The 13,981-nt window shown below is 49.1% G+C and overlaps 1 protein-coding gene across 1 annotated transcript in view; it reads right to left on the reverse strand.

The window, feature by feature from the left end:
- ZGRF1 (zinc finger GRF-type containing 1) overlaps positions 1-13,981 on the reverse strand; it is a 53,342-nt gene that overhangs the window by 13,751 nt on the left and 25,610 nt on the right. Inside the window, 7 exon segments of the mRNA XM_023747852.1 lie at positions 576-665; positions 5,875-6,014; positions 6,951-7,144; positions 8,559-8,743; positions 9,353-9,491; positions 10,518-11,170; positions 13,163-13,286. Coding sequence (XP_023603620.1) covers positions 576-665; positions 5,875-6,014; positions 6,951-7,144; positions 8,559-8,743; positions 9,353-9,491; positions 10,518-11,170; positions 13,163-13,286 — 1,525 coding nt within the window.

Raw genomic sequence — 13,981 nt, forward strand, 5'->3', positions numbered from 1 at the left:
GACATCGGAAATTATCCCAGAGCTGCCGAGCGGGAGGCGCCCAGGTTCACGAACGGGTGGCACTGGCCCTTCAGTGAAGGAGGCTGGCGGCCCGGCCTCACCAGGAGCTTCCCAGGCCGAGGATAACCTCCCTCCACATGAAAACACCCTCCGCTCGGCTGCTCTCAAATCCCTGCAAATCTGAGAACTTCTCGGTGTGAAAGTAAATGATGTGTTTACCAGGTGCCCTACTAGCGTGAGAAACCAAGGGAACTCAGTGAACCACGAGAACAGGACTTAACACAAGAAATTATGTGACAAAATTCCTATTTAGAAATCAGGTACATGCGTGTAAATTCCACCCCAACAAAGCACCGAAGTGAGGGCCAGGACGTTGTGGGTCGACAGCCCTCTGGGATTGAACTGCAGAAACATTCCCATCGCCAGGGGCACACACGTTTCCAGGGACACAGCCCAGGGAGAAGTGGGTGCTGTTTCTCGGCTTTCATCGAAGAACCCGCCTAAGCCAGCACTCATGCTCGCAGCGCACCTCACGCTGTCCTCTCTCTGATAACAGGCGGCCTGGCGATACTCACTGTCCGTGGGCCACCGGGAGGGGAAGTAGCCTTTCAGAGGGAGCAGCTCCAGCTCGAAGTCCAGGGTTTTGGAGACCACCCAGAGATCATCTGAAAACAGACATGGCGAGGACTCGGGACTATGCTCAATCCAGAGCTACTCAGACTTCCTAGGTGCCTAGTCCTACATTATTTCTCAAAAAACAAAACTGGTTATTGTCATCTGCAAGATTCCACCCAAATGAGGACCTGAACATCTCCATGTTTTTAACTAGATTACTTCCATGGTTTTAAAGTTATTTTATCATTATAAAAAAGTGTAAATAAAGCAGACAACATCTAACTCATCTCTTCTAGAACAGCCTTATAGCTACAGCACACTTCCCCCAGGTAGACTGTAAGTCTAGAGCAGCGATTTCCAACCTTCTTCATCTCATGGCACACAAAAACTAGTCACTAAGATTCAATGTGGCACACGCAAAATATATTTTTTGCTGATCTCACACAAAATAGGTTACAATTTTAAATCATTCACACTGGATGGCTATTGTTGGTTGGCTGTTGTCAATTTTTATCTGACAATCTGAGGGAGAGGTCAGGGCCCCTGACTCAATAGGCAGGAACTACATGTTTGAACATTCTTGCGGCACACCGGTTGAAAATCGCTGGTCTAGAGAGATGTTCTGCCGTACAGTGGTGTCCATGCTCAGAAAAGGCTGGCAGTCCATGGACGGAAGGCAGTCCCTCCCCAGACCTCCGCTGGCCTGAGGCTGCGGAGAGGAACAGTGTGCCTTCTCCATGTAGAGCCTGACCCCCACTCCCCAGCGCACACTGCGGCCCGAGGCCAGCAGGACCCCGCACGCCACCTGAGCACAATGTCTACCACCAGCAGAGTCGATGCCTGCAGAGTGGACTGTAGCCCTGGCCGTGGCTCAGGTGGCTGAGCGTTACCCTGTGCTCTGAAAGGGCACCTATTCCATTCCTGGTCAGGGCACACACCCAGGTGGCGGGTTCGATCCCCATCGGCGTGCGCACGGGAGGCAACCGATGAATGTTTCTCTCTCACATCCATGTTTTTTTCCTTGCTCTCTATCTTAAATCAATAAAAACTTTTTTTTTAAATAAAGCTAAAAAAGAGAGTCAACTGTATTTGTCTTTTTTTAAACTGATTTTGTTCTAAAACTTATTTATACCAGTTGTATCTGTTGTTATAATCCGATAACTTGATCATGTATTATTTCAACCATTATGAATATGAAGAAAAAAAGTGTTTAAGAAAAACCTTAGGGAACAATTTAAAAAACTTAATTTAAAGGATTTGCTAAAGAAAGGGACCCAAAACACAAAAAACTGCTTCTGACTTAAGTACAGAGGAGATCAGTGTAACACATGAGAAAAGAGAGCGAACAAATGTAAATCACTCTCCACTCAGACTCTCCGAGGTGCCCGCGTCCTTGCCCAGGTGACGGGTCAGACGGCACGTTCGTGGGCAGCGCCCTGTGGGGATGGTTCATACGAGGACGATGAACGGATCTCCAATCAAAACCCACATTCTGAACAAAAGCCTGGACTCTGTCAAAAGCTCATTAAATAAAACTGTCCATATATTTTAGGATAAAATGCTAACGGTTCATATGCATTATTTATAATCCTGACTCTAAACAACCTGTACAACTAACTGGCCCAGACGAGTCTCCCCGGCCTCAGCAGCACACGCAGGGCTCGCAGTCCTGGGCTGGGACTGTTCAGCCGGGCGCTTTCCAAGCCTATCCAGCCACTGGCCTCCTTTCCTTTTCGTCACTCTTACCAATGCCCCGAGAACTATCATTTTAGTAAATATGTGTAGGGAACTATTTTAGAAAAAGCTGAGTTACATCACAGTATATTTTATACCTAATTTATTTAAAAGTGTTTACCAACTGAGGTAACACATCTAAACAACTTATTCCCATTTGCTAATGTTTACTTTCTTCAACATTTGCCACAATTTGCAGGAAGATGTCTAAGTCACGACAGCTGGCAGGAGTGTGCTCCCGCTCCGTTCTCCTCGACCCACTGCACTGACCGTACAGAACAGGGCCGCGCGGAGGTCGCCCCTTCCGAGAAGGGAGGTTCTGATGGAATGGTAAGATCTACGAAGCCTGGGAACTACTAATCCCTGCAGATGACAGGAATTCTGGGTGGAAAAAGAAAAGACAGAATTTTCTCGGGGGACTTCAGGAAACCCCCAAGCTTGGCAGCCACAGGAAGCCCTGGCTGTGGGTGCAGGAAGGGGTGGGGCCAGGGAGGCTCTGAGTGAGGAGGGTGGCCACGGGCATGTGTCCTGGGCACCATGACCAGGGAGCTGTCAGTCATCGCAGGTCTCAATCGACGGGGGTTTGTTGTTAGGAAGACACAACAGCTACGTTACATTCTGGGCCAACAGACAATGCAAGTGTCAGGTGGGTATTATTACTATTGTTCTCAGAACAGAGACGTTAAGTAAATTATCCACTGAGCCGACTCCCTGAGCCACGGGAGCACCAAGCCTGGCCAGCCTCCCCCGATGCTGCCAGAGAACAGCTGAAATCCCAGGGGAAGCGGGTCTCAGGCCAAAACAATGACCCACTGACAGGACACAAAGACTTGCATAGAAAACACTGGGCCTCAGAGCCCTTCGGAAAGGAGGCACCGGACAGATGGACAAAGAAGGTGGTGAGCCTGGGAAAGAGGCTAAGTACGGGGAGCAGCAGTGCAAATGGAGCAAGAAACACCGAAAAGGACATGAACAGTGTTCGTTTGGGAAAATGTGGTAGTTAAAGTAAGAATCAATGGGATACATAGAGAATGGATACGTTAGAAAATAAGCAATTTAGAAGGAAGACAGAAAACCCAGACAATATAAGAGAAATGTGAAGCGATTTAGAGATGACATTCAGAAGTGCTGACATCTGAATAATACAAGTCCTAGTGAAATAAATAAAAAGAGGGAAATTACCTGCAGAAATAATGGAGATCCATTTCCCAGAACTAAAAACACAACGTTTCCCAATACGTGCAGGCACACCGGGCCTCCCCCTGCACTTCAGGTTCAGTGATAATGCCATGAAGGCGCAGCATGAAGTGACTCCGCGAGAAAAAAGACACGGGAGCCAAGATACTGGCACAGAAACCAGGAAATCATTCAAAAGAAAAACAGCCACGATGGAACCTGGACCCGAAGCCGTGGCTGTTCCAAACCCCCCACCTAAGCCTTGGACAGGACTCCGAGTTCCCTCTGAAGCCCAGAAGGCACCGCCGACCCAGAAAGGGAAGAGTGGCATCACACAAAGAGGAGTCCGACAGCTCACGTGGGTGAGAGACGGAGAAGGGCCGGGAGGGGAGGGTGCTGGGGACAGCAGAGGAAAGGCCAACGGGCCTCCCTGTCTGAGGGCAGTGACCGTGGTGACGACGTCTTCACTGGGAACGGCAGACAGACACGAGAAAGGAAAGCAGTTGCCAGTCTTCTGTTTTGGAACAAAAATCCCCCTAAAAAGTGTTCCCTGAAGGAGACACACTTGAAACCCGTCAGGTATAAGAAATGACCGAACAAGCCAGCGAAGAGGCGAGGGAGCTGGCTCAGAGCCTGTCCACTCCCACGATCTAAAAGCTCGAGAAGAAACCGGAGAACAGGCTCCGAAAGCAAAGCCCAGGTTTTCAGGGGAAGGAACCTCAGCCCAAGCGCCAGTCACCGAGAGCAGAGAGGCCGGGCCCTCAGAACAGACGCGGCCGCTCTGCCTCCTGGGACCGGCAGGAGGCGCGAGGGACGGCATCCGGACGCGGTTCCCAGGGAAAAGCCACATGATGACTGAGCTTTACCATCGAAGAATTCTTGTTCTGCCTTCTTTTGTTTTTTTTTAACCAGCACATGATTTAAACTCGTATTTGAATAAATCTCTTTTGAGGATAGAAATATTTTACTCTTGCCGTAGCCGGTTTGGCTCAGTGGATGGAGCGTCGACCTGCGGACTGAAGGGTCCCGGGTTCGATTCCGGTCAAGGGCATGTACCTTGGTTGCGGGCACATCCCCAGTGGGGGGTGTGCAGGAGGCAGCCGATTGATGTTACTCCCTCTTCGATGTTTCTGACTCTCTGTCCCTCTCCCTTCCTCTCTGTAAAAAATCAATAAAATATGTTTAAAAAAAAATATTTTACTCTTTAAAGATACTCATGTCTTAAAAATATATATACTTAATTAATTTCAGAGAGGGAGGTGAGAGAAACATCAATGTGAGAGAGAAACACCTACCGGTTTTGCCTTCTGCACACAACCCACTGGACACTGGGGATCGAACCCGCAACCTGGGCGGGTGCCCTGACTTGGAAGCGAGGCAGTGCATGGGTCGGCGCTCAACCAACTGAGCCACCTGGCCAGGCAGGCTTGTTGTTGTCTGTTTCCTTTTTAAGTTTGTTCAAGTTAGGGTTACATAACTTTCCCATAAGCCAACTTCATAAATTGATTTTTTCCATTTCCCTTTTCATTAAATTTATTGGGAGTAGCATTGGTTGCATAAATTGATTTTTAAAAATATGCCCAGACTGTTCCCTTTATAAAAGAATTATGAGGTTATAATTCTCAGATTTCCTCATTTGTACTTATCATGAAGTGAATTAGGTCTGTGTTTCTTTGCCTTGAAAATAAATGTTGAGATACATTTAAAATAATAATGGAATAAGAGGAAATTGTAGCTTTTTAAAATAGATCATCTTTGCTAAAAATTGTGAGCAAAACTAAGATTAGGATAGTAATGTTTATTATGAGTATACAGATAATAAATTACACAACTAAATATTAATTTTTATTATAGTTTTAAATATTTGTACTTTTTGACTGTTTTAGTTTTCCAGGACAATTTTGGATTTCTGAGTTGTATTCCAATTATTTAGGCAACATACATTGTTTAAATGTAGCAACACAACCAAAAATTGGTTTTATATTTCACTGCATATAAATATTTCTGTTAAGCCAGAATGTACATCTAATTACGCGGCTACATGCGCTTAGAGACATTTTGAGGAGCCATAGGTTGGGATTCAGGTGAACAAACTGTGTGTGTGTCGGGGGCGGGGTGGGGGATATGCCCACGGACAGCCGAGGTGGCTCACTGAGGCAGGGACTGCGCTATGCATCCTAGTCCTGCTCGTGAAAGGAAACAGGACTTCGGTCCCTTCCACAGTCACCCCCGCTGCTCTGCGGGAAAGTAAAGGTTCTTGGTCAATTAAGTAAAAGTAACAACATTTGAAAGATAAATATAGAGCGAGTTCATAGAGCCTGAGGCTTCGACACGATCACGCCAACCTACCTTTGCTATAAGCCGAAGAACTCTCCTTCCGACTCAGCTTGAGATACAGTTTGCTTTTAGGCTCAGGATACAATTCAGGGTGTACGGTCGTAAACTTCTTTAGTTTGCCATACTGTTTTCTTTGAAAATCAAATCCTTTTCTGCAAAATGAGTAAAAAACAAAAATGAATTTGAATATTAAGGTACAAATTTTTTGTTAATTGAAATATAATTGGCACATACTTTATATTAGCTTCAGGTGTACATCGCAGTAATTCTAATAGACAGTGAAATGACAACTATGGTAAGTCTAGTTAACATACGTAGTTACAAATTTTTTTCTTGTGATGAGAACTTTTAAGATTTATCCTTAGCAACTTTTAAACAGACTATATACAGTATTGCTAACCATCGTCACCATGCTGTACGTGACACCCCCAGGACTAACTTATTTCATAGCTGCAAGTCTGAAATGCTTTCACACACACACAAAATAAAAACATACCGCGTCAAAGGAAGGAACCAGCAGCCCTCACGGAATTATCACTGTTTTAAGAGACTGAGATAGAAACAGTATCTCAGCACCGAAGGAGCTGCTGTAACTGTGATCTCCCCCTCTTAGAGGTGACACGACGACTGAATAGACACGCACAGTGCTCAGCTGAGGGCCGGCACCTGGGAGCTCCCGGTGCACGCTGTTAAGTTCTCATGCACGTGCTCAGTACAGCTCCCTTTTGGGCAGTCCTACTGCTATGACACGTGTTTCCAAACGCAGCACTTGTTACCTGCAGTCCGGGCTGTGGCAGGCCACCTCCATGACCCTGCCCTCACCAAAGCCGTGCCTGTGGCGCTTCGGTAGGGTTGCCCTTGGGATTGGGATTGTGTATAACAATGATTAGAAAATGGCGTTCCTGCAGCTGCCTGGCAGTGCTGACACTGCTTGGTGCAGAGAGGGGCCCACACGGCTTTTGGACCTGCTCCCCTCTCAGCAGGACACACCCAGGTGTGCTTCCAGGGCCCGGATCTCCTCGGTCTCTCCCAGGACTTCGGCGACTGCCTTCTGACGGATCAGGACACTGTGTGTTATCAGCACTCACCTCACCGAGAGCTGGCACTCCTCGTAGACGGGGACGTTCTGGCTTCTCAGGTACAAGCCGATGCTCTTCACATCACTTAACACCAGGGCGGGCGGAGAGTCCTGTGTGACGTGTCCCGGAGCCACCTCTTCAAGCCACTTAAAGAAGTTACACCTGTCCGCTCTGGGCGCGTCACAGGCGTAGAAGAGACGGCCCTGAGGAGATCATACAATTCAGCGAGAAAAAGTGTTTCTACTTTATACTGGTTTTTTAAAAGGAAAGTCCTTTTTTTAAAATTCATTGATTTGAGAGAGAGAGAGGAAGGGGGGGAGGGGAGAGAGAGAGAGAGAGAGAGAGAGAGGGAGGGAGAGGAAGGTCAATTTGTCTTCCACTCACTGGCTGCCTCCTGTATGTGCCCTGACCCGGGTGGAACTCGCAGCCTTGGCAAAAGTGGGATGGCGCTCTAACCAATGAGCTCCGGCCAGGGCTTGTATGATGTGTGCTGAGACTTTCACAAAGGTTGCGTGGCATTAATGCACTCCAATAAGTCCGTCATTATACAACTCAATCTTTTCATTGATTGAAATAATAAATTAAAATTTAAAACCAGCTAGTTTTCCACTTGTTTTTTCCTTATCAAAACGTTACATGTTACATTATTCTGAGAATGTAAGCTTCCTTGGAAAATAAAATGCACTGTTTTCTGATTTAAAGTGATCACTGCCGACAGCCAGCCTGGGAGCTGCCCGAGCAGCTGCAGGTGTGGGAGCACCGGGCGCACTTCTCACAGCCTTTCCCGCTCACTGACCTGCACGTGCGCACACGATACACGCGTGTAGACTGCTCTGCTCTTTAAAGTAAAACTCAGACCTAACCCTTCCAGGGGTCCTCAAACTTTTTAAACAGGGGGCCAGTTCACTGTCCCACAGACCGTTGGAGGGCCGGATTATAGTTTAAAAAAAACTATGAACAAATTCCTATGCACACTGCACATATCTTATTTTGAAGTAAAAAAACAAAACGGGAACAAATTCAATATTTGTATTTGCATGTGGCCCGCAGGCCGTAGTTTGAGGACCCCTGCTACCAACAACATACTACTCGTATGACAACGATGTCATCAGATAACATACAACACTCTACCCCATGGTTCTAATATGGTTTATGGACCTGGTTTGACAACTATATTTAAACCAGGCTTACGTGCTCAGCGTGCAGACCACGGAGGAAACCTGTGCTGCTGTGCGAGCCCGGTCTCACGAGAACACACCGCCACCGACACAGACACCGCACGCCATCTCCCATCACTGTGCGCATTTAGCAAAGTAAACAAGTCGGTGCGTTCTGTCCCCCTGCCCGTGGCAGCCGAGTCCCTTCCTCCCGACCTGCAGGCTCTCCCTGGGGCTGGCTGTGCTCCTCCTGCCTTACCTGCCGGCCGCGGTGTAACCTTCCTTCCATCCTCTCCACCCACCACTCAGCTCTCAGTTCCTGAGCGTTTGTTAGTGACTAAAGCTCAGGTAGAGGCTCCTGGTCAAGACTGACACTCTGCTGAGCCTGTGAGAGCAACAGGTGCCTGCACCTTTAAGGAGACAATGTTCGTGGACAACAGGAGGGAAGGGGGAGCGAGACCTTGTTGGGCCCCTCCTTCTTCACCATGACGAGCTTCGCGGGCCGCTGGTGGCGGCAGGACGGCACCCTGTTTCCCGCAGCGCTGCCTCCCTCTCCGAGTGACGATGTGTAAAATGATACGTCGACCGCAGAGAGAGCGTTGCGCAGCCTCTGTGCCAGCCCGCACAGCAGGATATTCAGATGCTCTACAGAGAGAAGGTGGGAATCAGTCACAGTAACTGCATGTGTGCGTCACACGTGCTGCTTGTTAAACTGGAGAAGAGCCTGTGAACAGGGAGCTTCAGAGGCAAGGCTTGCCCTTGGACAGCAGAACGAGCCGTCAAATCAGGCATCATGCTTAAAATTTCCTCCTAATAAAACCACTTGTAACACTTCAAGTTTAAAAGAACTTCAAGTTTAAAAGAAAATAAAAAACTATAACTTGCGCAAGAGAATACTGTCATTTCCCATCGCTAAAACAATGTGGATCTGATATTAAGCTACTGTCAAACTCTGGAGTAAACATGGGCGATAACACACTCCAAGGGGAGAGCTCACCACGAAAGCTCACACCACGAAAGCTCACACCGTACGACACTGCATCGCTCACAGCCACACGGCTCACAGCCACACGGCTCACAGCCACACGGCTCACACCGCATGACACTGCACTGCTCACAGCCACACCGCTCACAGCCACACGGCTCACACCGCATGACACTGCACCGCTCACAGCCACACGGCTCACACTGTATGATACTGCATCGCTCGCAGCCACACAACCAGCACAGGAAACAGAAAGGCAGTAGCCGTACCTACGAGACAGGAGGTGAAGACCTGCTTGTAGTGAGCGGGAGACTGGAAGGCGGCGGGCACGCGCGTCTGCCTTCGGGGAAGAGGAGCAGATGTTCTCTCCTGTCCACTGGGGAAGCACAGCTCAGAGACGTTTATCTCCTGAAATGGAGTAACTCAGGTTAATGTAACAACTAAAAAATGCTAATTACTGCCGAAACCAGTTTGGCTCAGTGGATAGAGAGTCGGCCTGTAGACTGAAAGGTCCCAGGTTCGATTCCGGTCAAGGGCATGTACCTGGGTTGTGGGCACATCCCCAGTGGGAGATGTGCAAGAGGCAGCTGATCGATGTTTCTCTCTCATTGATGTTTCTAACTCTCTGTCTCTCTCCCTTCCTCTCTGTGAAAAATCAATAAAACATATTTTTTTAAAAATAAAAATTAAAAAAAATAAAAAATGCTAATTACCAACGAGTAAATTATTTCCTATAGATATGTTCAAGAAAAGAAGCAATTTTAAAAACTTTTCCAGAAACCTTGAAAATAACTTCCTAAGTTTAAATGAGAAACCAGTGTGGCAAGAATGGCCACGCGAGCACTGTTAATAAATAGGACTACCTTTTCTTGTCGGCCCCTTTGCGAGGAAAAAGTTAGCAGATGCGAATGGATCACTATGTATCTCCATCTTTGCTACAATTGTAATAAGAATTGCTGCCTGGCTGGTGTGGCTCAGGGGTTGAGCTTCCACCCACGAATCAGGAGGTCATGGACAGGCAGCTGACAGATGTCTGTCTATTATCATTTATGTGTCTATCTCCCTCTCCCTCTCTCTTCCATTGATAAAGATATCTTAAAAAAAAGAATTGCTCACATTCAGCGTGTGTGAGATGTACCTTTACCTCAGTGATGATCTGATCAGCAACCGGAGCTGAGTAAAATAAAGTCACAGTGCGGCAGTACTGGGGGGGGCGCCTGGAACCGTCGGAGCTGTGGTTAACCCACTGGGCTAAATGCTGCACCAGACGCTTCCCAATGTGGAACTTCACTTAACGCCCAAACTGCTAGGCAAGACTGTCAGTCAAAGCAGATGTTACAGAAACTCAAACACACACAGCCACGGCTCCAGGAGTAAATCCTGGCTGTGGAAATTCAGACGACACCTACTGGGAGCACCGGGACACGTCCTCACCTGCACGCCTGTCGCACACGCAGACTCTTCCCACACATCCCGAGCGTCCTCAGCCTTGGATGCAGACTCCAGCCTCAAAGACAGCGCTTTCCTTCCACAAACAAAGTCCCGCGTGCCGATGCCCTGCTGCTGCCGCAGGAGCTGGCCTCTCACCCTCTGCAGAGGCGTGGGGCCTGCGGAGCTGTCCCCGGCATCGCTGCGTCTCTCACCTGCGTCACCACCACACAGCCCCAAGGCCGCCCCAGGGAAGCCGTCGTAGCTGACACTGGCCTCAGGTTGGCTTGGAGTCGGCAAGGCGCACGGGGGTGTGTTTCGGTATTTCAGCCACTTGCTTTGAGCAGACATTCCATGAAGTGAAACGCCCCCTGGGGTCGCCTCCATGGACACTTGACACAAAAGGGTTTCACTCTGGTCCTCAGGCCCAGAGCTGGGAGGCAGAACGGCTGGCTCCTCACACAGGCTGAACAGGGGAGAGCCGGGAGAGCCGGGAGAGCCGGGAGACGGCTGCCAGCCCCAGGCGGCGGCCCAGGGCCCAGGGTCTCCGTCAGGGGGTGCATCCGCTGGGGGCGCAGTCACGAGTGCAACTCGGGCTCTACTGAATGAAGGAAGCCTTGGAAGGTGCTGGTTCTCCAGGGAACTGAACCTTTCCATTCCTGGGGGAAAAGCCAATTAAATAAAATGTATTAAGTCATTGCCTAGGCTCTAAAAAACTGTGGGTATCTACACAAAACAGCAAAAATACTAACTTGCCTTTAAAAAATCACATTTAATTTTATTTTTTTTTAAATATATTTTATTGATTTTTTACAGAGAGGAAGGGAGAGAGATAGTTAAAAACATTGATGAGAGAGAAACATCGAGCAGCTGCCTCTTGCACACCCCCTACTGGGGATGTGCCCGCAACCAAGGTACATGCCCTTGACCGGAATCAAACCCGGGACCCTTGAGTCTGCAGGCCGACACTCTATCCACTGAGCCAAACCAGTTAGGGCTCTTTTTAAAATAAAATATAATTTTTATGGTTTTAGTCTCAAGAAAAGGAAAATTTCAAAGATAAATTACAAGACTCTTGAGCTTGGCTGGTATGGCTCAGTGGTTGAGCTATGAACCAGGAGGTCACGGTTCTATTCCCAGTCATGGCATATGCCTGGGTTGCGGGCTCGATCCCCGGTGTGGGCAAGTAGGAGGCAGCTGACCTATGATTTTCTCTCATCATTGGTGTTTCTGTCTCTCCCTCTCCCTTCCTCTCTGAAATCAATAAAAATATATCTTAAAAACATTTTAAGAAAATACTAAAACTTTTTTAAGGTGATGAACTTGAAACTGTCTTTTTCTTTTTCCCTTCAGCTGACAATTTCCCCCCAATTAGTACATTCTGTTTACATGGCACTGAAGTTTTCAGAGAACTTTCAGTCAAGAGGGGAATCATCATCCATTTCACAAATGAGATCATCGAGGCCCAGAGGTAACACGACCAACTGGCACTCAGGATGAGACCCCAGACCAGACTGTCCTCCACTTTACATTCCTTCTCCAGAGACTGAAGTTTGAGGTTTGTGTATCCATGTAACTTCCTTTACAGATTTATCACACTCACTAATTAACATGTTGACCGTAAGGGAAAAGATTTTTAGCTTTAGTTTGATCTATTGTATGTGATAAGAGTTCGTGTTTGGGCTGAGTGTTAGTAATAGAGATAGCCCTGAAAATGCAAAAAGTAATAATGTGTTGAATAAATAAACAAATGAATAATGCTGCGTGAGAATATACAGGCTTGAAGTTTTACCAGACAGGGCTGTTTCCTATTTGATAATAACGTGCCTCCTTGGCAGTGTCTGTTTTTAGGAAATAAACTGGAGTTCACTTCGGAAGCTAGAAAAGCAGTAGTTGAGCCAACAAGCCATCAAGCAACAGTGACAGAGGAGGTGAGAACAGGGAAAATGCAGAGGCTCCTGGTGTGACTATGGAGGCACCTGTCACTCTCGTATCACTCTCCTGTCACTCACCTGTCTCAGACAACGGCTCTACTGTACTGTTTGCTCTAGCCACACCCACGAAACCTGCTCCCAAACACCCAGGCACACTGCAAAGCTTTTTCGTATCATCCACCCACGACTAAACAACAGCCCATGACTGCACGCCTCACCCGGCAGAACTCAGAACCCGGGGAGATACATGGAGGTCATGGGAGAGGAGGAGTGAGGGAGGGTCCTACCGAAAGCGGGTTATCGAGAAGCGGGTCACGCACAGGGGTCGGGATGGGGAACCGGGCCTGGCGCACCCGGGCAGCAGCAGCTGGAGCGCTGGCTGAGACTGCCAGGACCCCGAGCAGAGAAGGGAAGCCGGTCATGCCAGGGTAACCGATGGTGTAGACCAGACATTCCCAAGGGGCCGCAGAGGGAGGGCTCTGGGTTACGCTGGGCTTCCGGGTGCCCAGAGCTGAGAGGAACCGGAGCCAGGGGAGGGGAGAGCCACCTGCCACAGGAGAGCCCCGAGGCAGGCAGGCGGGGAAGGCTTCGGGATGACTGGGGTCTGGTCCAACGTGTTCTCAGTTGGTAACAATCTCTCAGAGAGAAAGCTCCCTGACACGGCAGACAGACAGCAGAGCTCCCGGAACCGCTGCAAGCGGAGGAAGGGAAGGCCACCTGGTGACGGTCTTGCTTGCAGGGCCCCCTCGGGGACTTCTAGCAGGAAGGCCTCGTCGTGTGAGCCCAGAGAGAAAGCGGCCGCGGGGCTGGGTGCTGAGCCCTCCTGTGCGGGCGGGGGCACCTGTCCAGAGAGAAACAAGGCTGCAGACCGCAGGCCTGAACTGCGCTCCCGGGCTGAGCCAGCCCGTGATCCACACTGTGAGACGCCGCCTCGGCCACGCCATGCGGAGCGCAGTGGGCAGACTCCCCCGCGGGACAGGGCAGACAGACTCACCCAAACCAACCGATAGTGGGGACCCCAGGGCCCAGTGAGAAAGGCCGCGAGGGCTGGGAATCCTGAAACCATGGGTCACCCGTTCTGCTCTGAGACATGCTTTCCTACATGGTTTTTCTGGAAGCTCTGCAACGACCCCAAGAAGAAACACGCTGTAAGCAGATCCCAGGCCCGTGGTGGCGGAGCCGATACAGCACGCTTCGCGGTGGCGGGGACAGCCCGGCTTGCTGGCACCCGCTCATTCCCAAGAGGCTGCAGAGGGAGGGCTCTGGGTTACCGCTGGGCTTCTGAACAAGCACAGCTGGTGCTCACTGCTTCTGAACACGTGCGTGCTGTCATGGGCTCTGGGCCCTCAATGGAGCCTACAGTTCAATACTCTCTGCAGAAAATCTTAGTTGCCATTTTTATGGTGTCCAAACAGGTGACACTGTGATCGCAAAAAGCCCAAGTGATCCAAAACCAAGAATTTGTAGGAGTCATTGGTTTAGAAGGAGACAAGTCAGAAGGTGCAGAGCTGCACAACTCCACAGGCCCAGAGGCTA

Source organism: Myotis lucifugus, unplaced genomic scaffold (assembly GCF_000147115.1).
Source record: "Myotis lucifugus unplaced genomic scaffold, Myoluc2.0 scaffold_1014, whole genome shotgun sequence".
In the NCBI taxonomy this organism is placed as follows: domain Eukaryota; kingdom Metazoa; phylum Chordata; class Mammalia; order Chiroptera; family Vespertilionidae; genus Myotis; species Myotis lucifugus.